Below are 19570 nucleotides of genomic sequence, written 5' to 3'. Positions count from 1 at the left end.
CTGCTGGAGAATGATTTTGTTCTTTGACAGGCATATAACAATTCTCATATAACTTGGGCTTGAAATCAGTCTCTTTCCAACATTTTCATGTTTCTCATTTCTGGGTGTCACAACTGGTCTGATATTGTATGGTACAGCAAATGGGGGAGTTTTCATGGGATAAGCTCCCATTTCAGACTGATTTTTATCATAACAGCCCAGATCTTTGACTCAGTAAAGGAAATGTCTAAATAGCTTAAATATGAGCAGTCTTTGGATCTCAATCAGATACAAGTCAATAAAAATCTGGAAAGGCTCACATTGGCAAGTTACACACATTCTCTTCTCCTTCTCTGTTCTGTTGATTCTCTTTTTTTGTTGTTGTTTGTTTTGTTTTTGAGGCTAAATTATGTTTCTTTGAAGCTCTTCTCTAGCACATCGGAATCTCATCTACTGCTGGTTTCAGTAAAGTTCACCCTTTCCCCAACAAGTATGAAACCTACTTTGTGATAAATATATGGTGGTGCAGGAGCACTGAGTTTGCTCTCAAGCTAAATTCAGCAAAACACCTGTTTCCGTCACCACGAAGTCTGCTCCCTATTGTAAAGTACAGTTCAGTCTTTCAGGCAAGATTCAGATTCTTTTCCCCCTTTTCAACTCTGTGGGAGAGGAACAGATGTCCTTAGTATCCAAAAGAGTTTTTTTCTTTCCCTGCAAACCTAGCTTATATTTCCTACTCATACATCCTCAAACTCTTCATAGCCAGTCAGGGTTTATTGTTTCCACGACACCAATCCCTTCTTTCAGCCACTTGATTTCAGGATAATTACTTTACATCACACCTACCAACTAGAAGTGACAGATTCACGCAACGATTGTAGCAAGGGTCTCTACATATTCACTGTAGCCTTGACCATCCTAGGTTCCTCTGGATCAGACACCATACCAGTCACAGAATACTGATCCACAAATTCCCATACATCTTTCTCAGCCCTTCAACAAATGAACTTTGTACGCTTTATAGGTGAGAGCAAAGTAACTATTCAATGCTGTGGCTGTACTTCCAAAGGCTGGGCAACAACTATCACCTTAAGATATTAGATCCGAGTAAGAGAGTTGCCTGCTTTGCCAGCAGGTTTTGTAATTGCTGCTGCTGTAGAACATGATGGGAGGAATTTTGGCAGAAGTGCAACAAGCAAGAATAAATATGCAAGGTGAAAAGAAATATTCATAAATGCTGTCTAACAACCTAAATACCTGTGTAGGTCTCAACTTAACATGTGGCCAGCTTTCTTGTCAGTATCCCTAAAGTCTAGATGGAAAATGAGAATCAATTACAAACAGTCAGAGAAGTGAATGACTTGAATAAAATTATTGAAAAATCGCAAGTCCCTCTGTTCAGCATTAAAATTAAAGTGCAGTAAGATAAAATAAAATAAAGCAGAACTTACCAGAAGAGGCAGAAGAATCATAAGTACTTTTATCCTTCCTATTTATCCTGAAGGGCTGAATGTCCTTTTCTCTGTAAGTTCCAAACCCTTCGAAACTTCTTCTTTTATTCCCACTTCCATCATTATCCCGTTTCTCACTCGAGGAATTCATTTCACCAAACATGTCCAGGGACTCTGACCTTGCATTACTCTCAGTATTACCAGAGTATCTCTTTGTGCAAGAGTCAATGGGATCATTGCTTGAATCACTTTTATCTTTACTCTGTGTCCACTGCTGGGCATCAGAAAGTGATAAGGTAGACAGCGTATCCACTTCAAAGTTGCTCTTTGAGCCTTTGTGTCCAGTTTCACAATGCTGGTGCTTTTGCTTCTCCTTATGCTTGCTTTTCTCATTGAGCAAGGATAGATCTTTATCTGAGCCACTTAGCCTTTCACTGATAGAGTGACTGGAGAAGCCAGTGGACTTGCTAGCAAAGAGACCACTCAGATCTTCATGTGTCCCCACTATCCTCTCATCCTTATGCTTGTGCTTATGTTTGTGTTTCCTTTTGTGAAGTCGGCTACTTGAAAGGCTTGTTCCTCCAACCTTTGGAGGAGCCAAAGAGGACTGCATGTCTCCAAGGCCCATTCCCACAGGTGTTTGTAGGTGCACTCCATGTTTTGCTTTATGCTTGGCAGTGGTGGACATCTTCATATGAGAGCTTGCATGGAATTGGGGTGGGGGCACGGTAGGTCTCATAAATGGGGAAGCCGCTCCGAGCGTGTGAGACAGGTACAAAGGAGCTGGATACTGACCATAGTAACCAAGATTCATCATAGGCATTGATGTGTAAGGCATTCCATAGGGTGCATAGTAACTCCCACTGGGAATAGGGTAACCGAACCCTTGTAAAAAAGGCACCTTTGTCATGGTGTCATTGGTTTTGGCAGGTCTACCACGCTTCTTCTTAGACTTCATGTCAGAGGTCCTGCGAAGATAGAGCAATGGGTCATACTGGATATATGGCACAGGGTAATAATGATCAAAATTAATCCTGAAGATGCTGGGATATGGATTTTCATGATAAAATGTGTAACTACGATGCGAAATCCTGAACACTTGAAATTTATTGATGAGTTCCTCAAGGTCTGCCAGAAACTGGAGATCATCTCTGTTTTGCAAGCTTTTCCTTTTCCTCTTGTGCTTTGGCTTTTTCATGCTCTCGTGAGAGAGAAAGTTATCCACAATGAGATGTTTCTGCCGGTGACCATGCCTGTTTTTTGTGCTGGTGTCAGATGGGATAGCCTCTGGATTGTCCAGGGTGCAGAAATCAAAGGAGTATCTCCGGCGGGATTCTGAGCTTTTCTCAGCCTGGTCAGAAGTACTGTTGTTGTCTGTACCTATCCCACTGTCGCTCGGAATGGTTTCCTCACTGTGAGACTCACTCACTGGTGACAGCGTAACTTCTTTTAGAGAACCTATTTCACAGAGGTGGGAAGGTGAATTAGCCATTAACCTGGGTGGAGACAGCTTCCAAGTTCCACTGTGCATTCCTTTCTGGGTTTTTGTAGGAAGAGCACTGATAGGTTGAAGATTTGGCATAGTTTTTAACTCTGAAAAATTTGTTTCAGTGCTTGCAGGGCTAAGGTTGCCATTAGTCCCTGCTAACTGTGTTGAAAGCGGATGAATAGCTGCTGGTGACGATGCCACAAGTGACTGCAGGTTGGAAGGCACTGCTGGGTTTTCTGGCTGGCTGGAAACAGGCCTTGAGTGCTTCATGGCTGTCTTAGGTTCTTCTGGTTGAGGCTGCAGTTCTGCTCTTGGCTTTCTCCCCCGTTTTTTACCAATGTAGATAGTCCCCCTCTTGCTGACATTGATCTGCTTCCCTAGTCTGGCATCAATGGTTGTTGGCCCAGCACTAGATGGTGGCTGGATTTTCGCTTTCAGAGCTATGCTGCTGGAGCAGGAGGACAAAATCTGATTGAGAATATTCTTCCTCTTAAGGGTCTTCATCTTATTAATGGTCTTGATAGTCTTCTTATCCAAGACCCCAAGCTTTCCAACCTTTTTGTGAAACTTAAGATCACTGATGGACTTGTCCTCTCCTGGGACCATCTGAGCCAACTTGGCCAGATTCCGTCTCCTCTTTCTTTTCTTTGTTCCTGGAAATTCACGATTGATTGGACTCACTGGGCTAGTGGATGTTCCCTCATGAATGGTTTCAACAGTAAGCAAAGGCTGTTTCTTTGGTCGTCCTCTTTTTTTCTTGACAGGCGTGATCACAGTAAGACTGTCTGTATTGGTATACAGAGGGCTGGATGGCGTGATGGGATAGGCTGAAGGAGGTTCCACCATCATCTTCTCAGATGTGGTCATGGAGGTCTCCCGAAGGATAGATTTAGGTTTGCTGCAGGTCCATCGCCGTTTAGCTGTGAGTTTGGGGTGCTGGACCTCAGACAGTTTGTTAGCTGTGGGGAGATCAGTGGATAGGAGAGTAGATGTCACAGCTACAGGTTTTCTGAGTCTGGTGGCACTGTTGGGGGAAGCTCTGTCAATAAGCACACTGCTGTCAATAGCTGCTAAGGGAGACTCATTTTCAATCACTTTCCCTGGCTTTGTGACTCGAATATCTTTTTTACTCCCTTCTGACTGAGAAATAGTCCTGTTTGCTACTTCACTGCTCATAGCAAGCCCAGAAGGCAGACTTTTCTCTTGGATAGCTTTCTCCATTGAAGATTTCGTAGACTGCCTTTTTTTCCTTTTGTGGCTGGATGTATCTGTTGTTGGAGACTTTATTGGGATAGTAATTCGTACATGGCTAGTGTCATTTTCACAGCTGCTAGCAGAAGTGGGATTCTGTTTTGATGGTGAGGCATCTAACACACTGTCCATCGAATAAGATTCTTTTTTTCCTTCCATGCTGTCATGGCATTTGCTGTCAAATGCTTTCTGAGCGCTCTTCATCCACTCAATGTCAGCAGTTTGGATGGTTTGGCATATCAAGTCCTTTTTGCTGGACTTCTTCTTTGTACTCCCAGCAGACTGATCAGGAGCTTCCAGCTGCACGCCTCCGTCTTGATCACCAATAGGCAACAGCCCGTTGCTCTCGGAGGCACCGCTTGGCTGAGCAGTCACACCAGTGTTGTTGGGTGATGAGACTGCACTGCAAATGGCAAGCTCTTTGCTGCTGACAGACAGCTGCCCCCACGTGCTGCTGGCACATGACTTCTTTGCTTGGGATTTACTGAAGGAAACTCCTGGCTCTGGAGGAGTGACCTTGGTGGCACTAACAGCTTCTCGACTGGGTTCTGCATTGATGAAGCAACTTTGAGAAGTGGATCCAGTATTGGAGCTTGCTGACCAGTCAAGATGGTGCTGGTTGCTACTTTTCTGCTGGTGCTTTGATTTTAAGGTATCACTGGTGAAGTCTTGTTGGAGGCCTGGATCATAGTGCAGGGTAGAATGTTTCTGTGGCCTGTCATAAACCTGGAAGATAAGAAAAGAAAAAAAAAATCAGGGAAAAAGTTAGTTTATCAGTCCAGTCACAACCACTGCAGCTCTTTAGTTGCATAGTGAATGACAACTGCTCTAAGCCAAAGTCCTCATAACAGTTAGGAGCCTTTATAAAGTGTTCTTATATTTCAGTCAAGTTTGCATTCAGATTCATGCATTGTAAACAAGTTTTGTGTGTTTTCCCACTCTAAAAACAATGGAAATATTTTCTATAAATGCTAAATTGCAGAGGAAACATCTTTTATTGATTTTTAATTTAAAACATGAGTAAAATATTCCCTTCCAATGAATGAATGGTGAAACTTAGCCTCTCGGTGAGAATGCTTTTCCTTAAAAATAATCCCTAGCAAACTCAATGCTCAAAATTAAATCCACTAATGTAAACAACATGAATATAGAATTATCTAGGAAGCTACAACAAACAAGAGGAAAACCCATGAGTTCATCTCCCCACAAAGCCAAAATCCTCAAAGATCTACTTGTTTAAATTACCATGTAGAAGTCATCACCACAAAATCAATGGTTAAAAATGATAAGCATAGCATCCAGTGTGTGAGGTACACTTGGCAAGTTCAAGATTTGCATTATTCTCTTTATATTTTAATAATCTGATATTTGCATCGTTGGGAAGTGACATCTTCAATACACTTTTTAATCTGACAGCAAGCCTTCAAACTGCAGGGGTAACAGAAAGGGCAGAATTATACCAAAGTCTTCTTCAGAGCAAAATAAAGGCTACTTCATTCTTGGCAGGCCTTCTTCATTTAGAGAAAATTATATTTCTTTACAGCTATAACTTTTTCAAAACTCTTTTAAGTGTAAAAAACAATGAAACATACATTTTATTTTCTCTCACTGACCTCCTCTAGCCATTTGTTTTCTCTGGTCACATTCAGATGTTATGTTTTGTAAAGCTCTGGACCAAACCGTGCAACTGATTTTGAGCATCTAGTAAACAAGCAAACAACTGTTCCCAACAAACTGTAACAACACCGTTCCGAATACCAAATAAATGATGAGAGACTTAAAATAAATGCGTAACTAAGGAAAGAACAATAGAAAACAACTGCTAAGTGTCTCATGTTTCTGCAAACATGCTGTTACAATTAAGTTTCTATCAGCAGCATTACATTAGATCCCTGCTTGGGTTGTTTGCCACAGAGATTTTGGGGTCAGCACAAAATGGTTCTGAGCTCCTTGAGGCCTAGTCTTCTGGGAAATTAGGTGTCCTCAAATTTTGATCAATTTCAGAGGGGATTTGTAAGGTGCTAAACACCCCAAGTCCACAATATGTTATTTAGTGACCAGCAAACATGCAACTTATAGGCAAAGTAATGTTGAGGTATCCTTAGTATTCACATGAAAAAGGACATGTGGCCTTTCTGGAATAGGCAGTAACGATGAAGTTGTTCTGGTCCATTGTTTGCAGAGTAATAGGGGACTCTTAAATCCTGTGGATAGTTCAGCTGTTGTACATATGGACCAGCTACGCTCAGGGAAAGCAGAGATTTCCAGGAATTGTGGAGTGAGAAAATGAAAGTATGCAGCTGTGGTGGTGCTGCAGATGTCACGGGCGAGTGACACACTTTTCTTTCCTTTTTTTCAGCCTGAGAAAAGAGCCGAAAGCATAAATAGGCCTCGGGGAAGAAATCGGCTCCTCCTCTCAGCAGCCTCCCACGCTCCAGCCGCACTGCAACCTAGGGGCACGCAGCTCCCACAGCACAACACCAATGTCCTCCTTGGGTAAAATACAAGGGAAAACACAGCCCACCTGTTTCCATGTCCCCAGAATGAAGTTGAGTATGTTTTCATGCCTCACATAGAACATACTCTTCCAGCATACAATTTCTTACTCAGAAAAAAAGCCTGGAAATAGTAGGTTGAGGTCTCTCCTGGCCCCTGGTGCTGTGCCAAGGTAGGGATCTCAGCTCTATGGCTACTGTCAAAGCAACTCCTGCCCCTCACATTATTTCCAAAATGCTGAGCTGCAAAACTAAGCAACAGGAACAATTTCATTTGGAAAAAGAGAAGGTGACTATAGCAAGAAAAAACATCACAAGCTAGCAACACCCTGGTGTCTCTAAGCACACTGCACACACACACACACAGGAATCTCTGGTTTAAAAGAAGCAATAATCTCTATATTTAAAGCCATTAATAAGGGCTCAGCATTGAGAGGCCAGCTGTATATCAGAGATGAGTGCTGATATATCAGTTGAATCCTCCAGTCTCATTTCCTTGTTCCACACAATATAAAATGGTGATGCAACTACCAACATATCCCTAATGATAGCCTTGTCATTACTGCAGTACCACAGGCCACCACAACATTAATCTTACAGTTCATGAGAAAGATATCTGTCATCAAAGGTGCCAACGCTTGAGGCATTTAACCACATAGATAAATATTCCAGTTTTAACAGGGCCTCAAAAACCAGTCGACAGGATTGGAGAACTTCATTTCTGAAATGGGATGTCAAACTATATATCTGCTGTAGCAAATAGCAGTCCACAGGGTCTCTTCATGGTATCCTTCCAGCATAACGTTTACAGTTTGCTCTCTCCTGCCAGACATGTCCATGTCATCCCAAAATAATTCTTGTGGAGGAAAGACCAAAGTAACCAGAGAGCATGCAGCTGCAGTAGGTTGGATTTCATAGGCTATATCAAATACATGGGGACTGTCTTCTTAAAAGCAACAGTAAATTGGTTAAAAGTAATGCAGCAAAATCTATTTCTTTTTATGGTGTATTTTTCTGTACTGCTTTCTGATCCCATCGGTCCTAACAGTTAGGCTTCATCTTGCCTTTCTGGGTGAGCACAATCCTAAGAAACAAACAAGAGATATCATAATATATCTAACATCTGGGATAAACTACTGGAGGATATTGGGTCTGTTGGGGGGGAGCGGAGCAAATGGGGGCTTGGTAAGAGTAAACGAGGCTCTTCACAAGCCCGTATCTTGCTACCTTACACAGAAATTCATTATTTTATTTGTCAGTGAGCATGTAATATACTGCAGATCTATAGCAGGGGTCTTTTGACTCAAAAAGTGTTCCTATGGCAACACAGCTTGAGACCAGTACCAAGAACAGTGGGCTTTTTCCTGAAAAGTGAAATGATTAACTTTTGTTTACTTTTTGGTTTATGATATCCTAAAAATACTTCAAACTTCAGCCCCTCTATTTGTAGTTCTCTCTTCCATTTAAAGAGATTTTCTTTAGCAACTGATTATTCTGGACCAGGACCCTACTCCTTCATCTGATAGAAAAGTAGAAACATATTTTAACCTATGTAATTTTATCACTAACCTTGGTCAATATTTCTCTTGATTCAGTTTACAAGAAAGCCTTAGTGGGTTATAACCCCACCTTTCCTTTAAAAAGTAAAAATAATATCTTCTGCTTTATAACTGCAAGGAAGTTTGAGCAACACAATCCACTATGCACTAAAACTTATACTAAAAAAAGTGACTTATGAATCCTCTTACCATTAGTGAAATGGTTTTAGCGTCAAGCTCATGACTTTTAGTCCTCACTTCAGGTAGCTTTATGCAGACTTACAAGCAGGATACATCTTGTTTGCAACTGAAGAGAATCGCACAGAGAGCAGAGATGGCAGTGCGTGCTTTCACATGCCTTGCCAGACCTGTGTATCCCTGCACCTACTGATATACTTATCTTGATAATTTTATTCAGGCACGCAAGGCCTCAACCATTAAAGAGGAAAGACATATTATAGCCACCTTCCTAATGAATAGTGCCTTACTCTACAAAGAGTACCCAGTGGCTGAATCCGTCCCTCTTGGACTCTTATTTTAACTACTAGATGTATCACTCTGCCTCCACATCCCCTCTGAGCTTCTCTCGAAATTTACATACTACTTCCAGTCCCAAAGCAGAAAGCAGGAAAAGATTCCAGTAACCAAATCAATAAATTAATGTGAACATGAGAAAAAAAAAAAAAAAATCCAAACTAATCTATAGGGAAAAAAAAAAAGAAAAAGAAAAATAAGAATAAGAGAATAATAAGCACTTAGATATAACTTGAAACAAATCTAGTAGCTTACAGGGTGTGGTAACTTTTTGCTCCAAAAGGAAAAAGGAAAAAAATTCTAGAGGTATATATTCCTGACATACAGCTTGTCAGGAATCTGGCTTGCAAATCAAAGTTAATACTACTACGCCCCCTCTTTAAATCATTTGCAGATCCATCTGTGTAATGGCTCCTCAAGTGTAATTCCCTATTAAGAGGCTTTATATGGGGAGATAAGCAGCTGGTTCCCATGTCACTAATTGCTGTCTGCTGTGATTTTAAAACATCTGCACTATTGTGCTCTTCATTTTCATATTCTAATCACCCTGAAACTTGAAAAAGGTACATCATTGATTGTTTCTGTGGGTTAATTAGTACACGGTCTCCTTGTAGAGACAATTTAAAGGCAGTCAGAACCTCAATCAGCAAGTTTGTTTTAAAAATTAATAACATTGGGAGTGTCTGTGGGGATTGGCATCCACAGTGACACATCAGAGTATGCTCTGGGGACATACCGTCCTTTGTTTTCTTCTTCACAGGCTGAAAATAAAATAAAATAAAATAAAATAAAAATGAGGAAAGGCTTTCCTAAACAAATAATATCACTTAGAGACTTTGGAAGTGTTTGCCTTTTCTCAGGGCCACTCCTGTCTCTCCAGCAAGCAAGAATCTCAGAAAAGCATTGTTCAATTCCTCTGTGTGGTCTAGGAACCTGAAAGGCATTTTTGGTAGCAATTCTGGCAATGAGGAGCTGACATCTCATTGGAAATCAATGGGGTGACTGTTTTAATTTATGCAAGAGTTTGGTCTGTTGGCCACCTGGGCTGGTTGATGCTGAGTCATAAGATTGCTTCCAAGCCATGCAGAGAAGTGTATTAGCTCAGGCACAGCATTCTGCTAAGGGAGCTGTTTTGCATGTAGACCGGACCTTCCTTGCACCTAGCCTGATTTGAGAAAAGGCAAGGCTGCATTCATTCCTAATTCCGTTTTGAAAAAATTAAAGACGAGGTTGATTATGTTTCTAAACCATTCCGAAAACAGCTCTTTGATGAGGCAAAAGGTCAGCCTGAGACTTTTTAGGACTGAATGAAAATATCTGGCTGCAGTAATGATAAGATGGAAATGCAATGTGCACCTGCCTTCTGAAAACAACAGATGTGGCTTTGGTCCTTCACAAGGAGTTACAAAAAATGGGAGAAACTCCAGATAATTTGTTCCTCTTGAAAAGCTTTCTTTTCAGTTTCTGCATCCTAGACATGCATGAAAATAAGTTGCTGGAAAATAAAACCCTTTGAGAGGAAGAAAAAGTCTGAGATATCCTGCTCCAGCACATGAATAAATAATTCTAGCTCAGATCATACTTTTGCTCAAAACTGAAACTGAGCATTTCCTCTCATGTCCCAGTGGGGCAACTGAAAACAGCTCACTTGAAGCTTATAATCAGAACTAAAGGTTGGAGACAGTTCACATCTTTTGGTGAGTGCTCCGAGCCTTCCAGAGGCAGCTTTACTCTGTAAATAAAAGATGCTAGGTAGAGGAGATTCAAGGTCTAGAGAAACTTGGTTCTGGTCTGATGACTTACGGGTTTAGCAGTAATTGTGGTCAATTTATATCAGGATTGTTTGATTGAATCAGGTCAGTTTGTAATAGCAAGTGTCTGAAAGGGCTCAGGAAGTCTTGTATGTCCTTAGTAACTGTAATCATAGAGGAGGGAAAAAGGAAAACAGCAGTAACATCTTGTGAGAAACTCCACTAAAGCTAGTTCAAAACTGATACAAGGGCTTTAATTCCAATTAAAATATGGATAGAAAACATGTCATCAGGCATTAATATGAAATTCACGATTATTGTCCTAAAGAAGGGGAATTTTCCAGAGCAGTGTATGAAATTCAACAATTCCAGAGTTCACTCCTTCCTTAAAATCCTCAATCTTCAATGGCACAAAGCCCAAACACCACCACATTCACACAACTAAGGATCATTCATTAGATATCGAAAGAGAGGCAGGAGTTAACACGAAGCTGCAGGGGGACTACTTGAGAGCAAGACACAGCATGGGCTAAGAGTGGGTTAATTAAAAGCAAAGCATCAACTGTTTGTGTCCATTCGCTGAACATAAACATAGCAGACTGTGGTGCAGTGCTGTGCACATCAAGAAGAGCTCCACTGAAGGTGCTGGGAGTCCCTGCAGATTTGCACTGCCGTTGTTATACACCTCTGTTTTCCCTGAGATATTTGTGTAATCATATCAATACAGAAAAGGTGAAATTCCATGGGAAAGTTGTTATTTGCTGCTGCAGCATAAGCAGCTTGTTGTTCTTACCATAATATGGTCAAGATAACTAAGTAAAAATATTGATAAAACAAAAGCTTTTGCATTGCAACCCTTTTGAGAATATTAACTAAAGTCCTTATTTTACAGAAACGATAAAGCAATACACAGAGATTACTGAATGGTCTAAAGATGCTCACAAGATTGCAAATAATATAGTTTTTCGTGCCTTCCAACTAAGGCATCCTGATTTGCTTTATAACTATCAGATTCTAAGTTATTCCAAATTAATTTTGGTACTGCTTTAAACGATGATTTGCATGCTACTTCAGTGTTCAGCTGCATTCCAAACACTTTCAATTTCCAAACACAGTAATTGAGAATTTTATTTGGGTAAACTGCAACAGATTGTGAGTTTATAAGGTTAAATTTGGAACTAGGATCTGATCCATTCCTTACTTGCAGAATAAGGTCATCTCTGCACATACTCTTTTTTTTTATCAAACATTTATCAACCCTATTCTTTTCAGGGCTACACATTAAACACCGAGTCTGGGAAAACCCTAAACAATGGGATTTTTCTGTCATTTCCAACAAAGAGCCCATCACCACTGACATAACAATGCAGTTGAAGTATCATGTTTAAGCATAACATGTTTTGCTGCCTAACTTTAGGCAGCTAGTATAGAACAAATACCACCTAAGGTGGACTATAACAGAACTGATGCAGTTTTGGTGAGACAGCCCTAGTTCGATCCTTGCTTGACCTTTAGCCAGTGCAAAGAGTTCTAAGTGAGTGTTTCAATTGGGCATTACACCCAAGAAGCAGGGGTTTGCAGAGGAAAATGTCTTGCTAAACTTCTTGGGGTTTTTTTTTTGTCCAAAAGCTGGGTTAATGAACCATCACTGACACAAATACTTTAATATTGATATATGAAATGTATTCCTATCCCTTCAGTAGTGCTATAGTCCCATGGAGCTGGTGTGCAAGTAAAAAAATTGCATGTCTAACTTTATGTTTTATGCTTTTCCTCCTTCCTCTGTAACTTCCGCATTCGAGGGCAAAATCAAATGGCAGAAGGGTCCCAGGATGGATGGAGTTCTATTGGCTATATAGAAATGCTAGCAGTAAGTATTTATCTCTGAAACGTCTGTGGTGTTGTCCGAAACATTAATGCTTCAGCACGTCTCAGATTACTAAATTGGAAATAAGGATGTGAGCAGCTGTGTACTCTAAGTTTCTGCTGTAATTTTTAAAAGCCTGCAGTGCTTAATTTGCATTGAAAGATTTCATTTATTATAGGAATTGTAGCTTTATCCTGAATGCATTTATTTTTTTCCAAGGGGTGGGGGAATTATAAATGGCTTTTCCATTGAGGCCAATGCTTCTTTCCACTAGAGTTAAATAATTTGAGTATAAATTGAGTCCTTGAATGTCAAGGAGATGCTGAATTCACCTGAAAACAGGCATTTAGAAAAGCTCATAAAAGCTGTGAGCTCCAGTCAGTTAGCTCATCATTCTTTTAGCATGCACTTCATTTAGCAGTTACTGACCGCCAGATTAATTCTTTCAAAGCATCCTGATTGCAGCTAAGGTCTAGCATGAAGTATTGCATATGCTACAGCATTAGAACAAAGTCCAGAAATCTGCCAGAACAGCAATTTGGTGTATCTGGGTTAAATTTCATGAAAATTCACAAAGGGGTTTAAATATACTGAAGGAAAGTTTTTCCACTTCTCTGCATCAAGTGTTGAGTCCTGCCCTACCAATTCACCCTGAAAACATGAAACTGATCCGCAACAAGATGTGGGTGGTTCATTCCTGTTGGAAAATCTGCCTGGAGATGTCATACATGATAAATTTCTAGCTCCACTTGTTATGAACTCAAAACCACATTCTCTGTAGAGCCAGCAGATGATATGGGATGTATACCATGTTCTTGACTCTCTCAAAAAGCTGGTCTCCATCTCCTGAGTGGGATTCTCCTTGGTTTTCATTAGTAAAATAATTATCTTGTGATGAAAGAGAATAGGAACACACTCATCTAGCCTCAAATTCTCATGCTATCATTCCTAACAATTCAAGCAAGCATGCAGTGAAACCTACCCCATATGCAAAAACCACAGGACAGCTATCATTTCAGTTTCGTCCTCTCACTTTATATGTACTCTGTGCCCATTTTTCAAAGATGCTTTGGATGAAATGTAATCCTTTTCTCCATATTGCTCATACCAACAGCAAGTGCATGACACTGTTTCTGGGGAACTTTGCTGTGGAGGCTGAAGACATCAGAAGTGTGACAGCAGATTGTTTCTAGTCTAAAGATGACACCCTCTCCCTCTCCATAATCATCACTTTTAGTATTCCACCACGTGAGTGCACTTACACACCTAAGCAGTTGTGTTTGAAGAAAAACACCAAGCAATTCACAGGCACATCTAAGGTATAGGTGCATTCTATGAGGATGCCAACTTCCACCTGCACGTCCTCTTACAAGAATATAAAAGCAGCAGTTTTGGTGGCATTATTGTCACAGACTGCCCTGGCTAATCCTCCTGGACTAATTTTATCATATCATTATTCGTATGTTGTTCCCCACAGCCATCTCTTCTGCCTAGATGTTTTTGCTAATTCCCTCACTGCACCCAGAGCAAAGGCTTTTCCATCAGTGGAAATGTGACCAAACTAGCAATAATGTTTTGGAGCAACAAAGAAATAGTAATGGTGACGTCAGTTATTTCAGTGGCAGAGATAGTCAGGGTGATGATGAGTGCTATCACATTTTGGGGGCATTTCTGTGCTTTTTCTGAATGACACGTGTCTCTCTTTTGATGTTCATTCCTTGTGCCTCCTCCCCCTCCTCCCTCCCCAGCTATCACAGAATCACCTTTACTAATAAACCTCCAGTTCGAATAGCAGGTTTTATTTAGTGTGCTATAAAAACAGTCATTTGTCAGATCATAAAAGGGGCTCAACTGGACTGCATCATTTTGCTGAAGTGAGTTTTCTGGTGCAGTGATACTCTCTTCTAAATGCCACAGTCTCCACTACCAGTATTTATGTGCCAAAATAAAATGCAATTTTCTGTATTTTATTAAGTGTGAATCTCCAATGGAAATCAATTAGAGAGCTGAGCCCAAGATTTAATTGTCCCTTGATTTTATACTTTCAAGACTTTCTTAGCCATTTTCACAACACACTTTTATTAAGGTACAGCAGAAATACTTTAAGGCCATGACCAAGTTTAGGTTTGTTTTCCACAGAAATAAAACAGCAGCATGGGCTGGAATAAAAGAGAGAACAAGGTACAGCGGTTTAAAAGAAGGCTTGGAAGGCATATCAAGCATTACTTTGCAATTAAATGGCCTTCTAGGTTTCTTTGGCATCTCACCTAAGAAATTTGGGATAAAATTCAGCTCATTGAATCCCCATTCTTTCACCAATTTGAATTAAACAGGTAGAAAATCTCTTAGTATGAATTCAGGTCTGGGATTAGTATCCAAAACAGCAAAGTTTGTAGCTCTCCTGCTCAGGATTTGCTTATCGATGCAGATGATCTAGTCCGTAGAAAATCTTCAGTTGTTGGACTTTTGAAAAAAATTCAGAGATCTCTCTGTATGACCTCTCTTATGAGTGGAACCATTGGGACTACATACAGAAATAGTACAGCATGGCCAGCACATCAAAGTATTGCTCTTTTGATCGCCCGTGTTCTACTAAATCACCTAAATACATTTCTTCACTCTACACATGTTGATGAAGCAGAACCATTCCCAGTGCAGTTATTACTTCCTCTTAAGTGCTAGCTGTGTGCTTGAGTTGAGTAACTCCGTAAAAACGCTGACACCAAAGTTACAGTCCACTATCCCCTACCCTGACTCAAAGGGTATATCAGGGAAAGACAGTACAGTGGAAGTGATATATATATAGGGGAAGACACAACTCAGACATGAACATGTACTTGTCTATTTCTAAGGGAGCAAAGTTAGATCTAATTATACATCATATTTTTTTTCCTCCCACAGTACAGCTTATCTGAGGGATCAGCATCTGTAGAGATGGTAGAAGGTAAGTTTTTCAAAGAGGTACTGGAGGAGAGAGGGAAATGAGCTAAGGCACTGGTCAGGGTGGTGTTGCAAGCATTTGAGGTACAACAAAGCGACTTCAAATGGGGACAACAGCGTCACAGCAGGTCTTTCAGCTTAGCAGATAGATGCAGGGTTTGAAGTAGAAGCTAACAGCAGTAAGACAGAAACATGGCCCACATATTTAATAGGAAATATAAATAACCATGAGAACAGCTTATCATGGCAATGGATTGTCGATTACTGGAAGATTCTTGTAAATCTAGGCTGGGTGTTTTTTCAAACAGATATGCATTAGTGCATGACAAATATTGGACAGGAATACATCTAGGCAAATCCCCTGGTATGAGTCATGCAGGAGGTTTGACTAAGTGATCACAATGGCTCTTTCTAGCCTTAAAAATCTGTGGCCATATATCCTCTCTATATCCTCAAGTGTTTTGTCCAACCAAGTGTTAAGCAATTCCAGCAATGTGTCTTCAAGCCCTTCCTCTGGGAGGCTATATCCCAGTGTAATAAATCTCACTGCTCAGAGCCTCTACTTTCTTCCCCTGGAATCATTTCTATCCCTCGACACACCTCAGTTCTGGATTCATCCCAGCAATTCTTCCTCATCCTTGGCACCAAAAAGAATATTTCACATTTTTTAACAAGACATTTCACTTGCCATATTCCTTGCTGTTGTAAAGCAGCTTGTCTCAGTGGTACAGCTGAGTTTATTTACTAGGAAGGACCTTTAGATCCTTACAAGCCCAGTGAGATGCAATTCTCCCCAGAGTGAAGACGAGCACATGCAAAGAAAACATTCATGTCAGTGCATTCAGGAAACCAATGTATAGAGGAAGTTGTTGTGATTCCTGTAACAGTTCCTCTGCGCTGGCTAAGTGCGCACACACATGGACTTTCAAGAGGTGAATAAATGTAAAGTATTCCTCTATACTGACCCTGTCCACACAAAATAGGATTTACTTAGATTTGGCCCTTCCAAATGAGGCACAAAGTCTGATATTCAATCTGGATCTAAATCTCACATACATCTGTGGAAGTGCACAAAATAAAAACATCCTGGATCTGAAGACATGAGGAACATTGGGGTCATTTTTAGGCACTGGCTGCCATTTTTTCCTAAAAAAACCCTGTTTTTTCTTTCCTAAATACAGAAGAACATATTAATTTGGTTTACATTTCTCTGCTTCTGTGTTCTCTGAAGAACAGGAGCCCAGATGCAAAACCTCTGAAATGTTGGAAGTGTCTGTCTGTATCCAAAGTCATGTTTAGTGTTCAGTAATGTTTTTGAGGATTGTGGGGGGACAATAAGCAACAAAATCTAAATCTCGAACCACTGAATTTTAAGTTACTATTTATTTTTTTCTCTCTGTTTTTGACTAGGCAATGCAATTACTCTTGCACATTCTCTCTTCAAGGATTTCTCTCAAAGATACATGCGTATTTATTTTCTGCAAGCAGACAGAAAAACATTCCGAAATCAGCACAGATTCATCACTCACCCTGCACACGACCTTATCAGCAGTTGTGATGGGTGGCCCCTGTGGAATACTATGGAAAGGGCAGAGCTAGAAAATGTGTACTTTAAAGTGCCAGAGACTTTAGTTCAGTGCACACTGCTGCTACAGACTGTTCAGCTTGTTATGGATATCTGAGAATTTCAGATTTTCCTGACTGGCGGTTGTAAGACTTACAACAGTAATTTTTAACTTATGTTTTTTCCACTTGGAGTAGGTTAGGTACTACTGAGGGTACCAGATACCTACATATATAACATCTACAATGAAGAAAAGAAGAAAAACAGAGCTTCTTTGAGTTTTCCAGATCTTCCCTTTCCCACACAGAACATATGTTGGATTTACTGCTACTGATCAAGTGAATGTTTCAAGAGAAGCAGCGGTGTGCACAAAGACTACACCTTGTTAAATGATTATTATTAAAAAAATTGACCTAACAAAAGTTTATTACACGTATTTTTCATCATGGCCTTCAGAATTATATCCATCGCATCATTCACATGGAGCAAAAAGCTTTTAAACGATCTAAATTTTATCAACAGTGAATCCCCCCAAAAATAATGGAAGAAGGTGTCATTATTCAGAAATACTGAGGTATAGCAATTTACCCAGTTTCTTCCCATATTTTTCTGCCAGTGCTAGCAGAAGAAACTGGGCTTCCTGACGTTCACTTTTTCAAGCGCCCATGGAGGTTCCCAAGACCAAGGTCCCAAGTTCAGATTGCCAAGGCTCTTTGCAATCTAGATTAATGTGACTTCAAATAAATAAATGAGTTGTCATTCAGACAATGATAATAAGACACACCTTCCACTACAAGCATGAAACAAAGAATGATCTGTAAATTGAAACAGTAAGAAAAAAAGGCAAGTAGGAATTCCACCAATGTTTCCTGTATGAAGTGCATGTCTTCTCTGGTTTATATGTAAATGGATGGGGAAAAAACAATAAATATTGAAACTATATTTAAAAATGCCCTTGCATGACAAATACGGTCTGCATGTATTTATACTTTTTTATCGGTTATCACCAAAATCATACCCCTCTGGCAGAAGCTGAAGAGCGAACATACAGATGCTTTGCTGTATGAGACTGTGTGTAAGTGTGGGAGGGAAAATAAAAGGGCTCCAAGCTGGCTGAAATGATGACTTTCCATTAGAAGTGACCATCAATGTCAAAGCCACAACAGAAAAAACTGTTTTGCAAAAGCAGAGTAAATGTGATACTGTGCTTTAGAGCAGCAAGAAGGCTTTCACAGAATGCCAGTGGCAATTTGGATATGTCTCAGATGTAGAAGGCTAGCATTTCTGTATTGCAAACACTACACGAGTGATACTTTTTAAATTCCTTATCTTTGTGGTGTTATTAAAATGGACTATTCATGCATCTGTGATCGCAACACATATGTAAAGCTCTACCTGCCCAACTGTGTGCATTTATCTGTGCACGTGTGTACATGTTGCTAGATGTTTAATTTTAAAGTTGGACTTTTTTTTTTTTTTTCTCAAGGAAAGAAAGCCCAGACTGTGGGGAAGATCCCCACTCATCCATCTTTGAGGTAATTACACCAGGAAAAGCTATAAAGTCTATACACTTTTCATCAGCAAAAGACATGGTTGCAGGCAAGAAGCGACCTCATGTTTCTGCTCCTCAAACTCCCAGCAACCCACAACAACTTAAATTAGAACATGTGCAATGTAATTAGGTTTCCTTCCCTTGCAGAATTGTTGTACTCCTCCGGTTTGTGAAGGAGGGGACACTTGAGGCTACATCTCAGCAGGGCTGGCTGCTGCTCGCTAGGGTTTTTCTTAGAGAAAAATAGGAAAAGTTTGTGATTGAAGAAAAGCTTTTGCACTTTCAGCTCTTGTCCTCCAGAAACTGGGTTTCTAGTTAGGAATAAAAAAAAATGTACATCATAGAGTTGAAGATAAAATAAGAAATTCAGGTCAGGATCCAAACCCAAGTGCTCCTCAGGACTGAGCTGCTTTCTGCTAGTGCTATAGCTTGGACCAGCCTTGTCTGATATAAGATCAGGTTTGAAATAACACTCATGAATATACTGCACGAATTGGCTCACCAGTTTGATGCATCACGTCAGTCAGAGCAGGAAACTGAGGTCATAGTTTTGGCCACCCAACCTTTACTAGCACCTGGTTGAGGAGCCCAAGTTTCTCATGCTATCAGTAAGACCTCCAGAGAGGAAATCAGAGCAGCTAAATCACTCTACTGACTATATAAAGCATCTGAACAAATAATTCAGACTCTGGAATTAGTTATCAGAAGGGAGGCATTATGAGTATAGCCCCAATTACATTGGTGTCCAATAATACACTTTTAACTCCATTCCTACCACTCCAGACCAGAGCTGAGCCATGCCTTGACAAAAGAATTTCTTAAAACATTTCTCAACAAGACAACTGTTTGGAAGCTTAAATTGTTTCTGGCAATACTTTCAAGATTTCCACCTATCATTATTATTTCTTGTTGGGATCCATGCACTTCTTTGAAAACATGTTTTGAATACAGTAAGCTGTGAACCTTTGGGGGATGTTTGATGCCATCACTCCTCCCTGAAGCACAGAATTTTTCATTTTCTTCATAAAAGCTCTACCATTACAAAGTCTTAATTAAAATTGTTCTTCAATGAAAGACTTCTCTTTCCTTTTTGAGGTAAACCATAGAAGAGAAAACATATGGTCTTGGATATACCACAGTCTTGTTCCAGGCAAATAAA

At 40.2% G+C, this 19570-nt stretch overlaps 1 protein-coding gene across 1 annotated transcript in view; it reads right to left on the bottom strand.

Annotated features, from left to right (window-relative positions):
• SETBP1 (SET binding protein 1) overlaps positions 1 to 19570 on the bottom strand; it is a gene marked incomplete at both ends in the record, with an annotated part of 250685 nt that overhangs the window by 73242 nt on the left and 157873 nt on the right. The window contains one exon of the mRNA XM_079548333.1: positions 1431 to 4896. Coding sequence (XP_079404459.1) covers positions 1431 to 4896 — 3466 coding nt within the window. The remainder of the gene's footprint in view (positions 1 to 1430; positions 4897 to 19570) is intronic.

Source organism: Tetrao urogallus (genome assembly GCF_951394365.1).
Source record: "Tetrao urogallus genome assembly, chromosome: Z".
Taxonomy (NCBI): domain Eukaryota; kingdom Metazoa; phylum Chordata; class Aves; order Galliformes; family Phasianidae; genus Tetrao; species Tetrao urogallus.
Note: the sequence above shows the minus strand (reverse complement) of the source record. Positions and strands in the feature narration are given on the sequence as shown.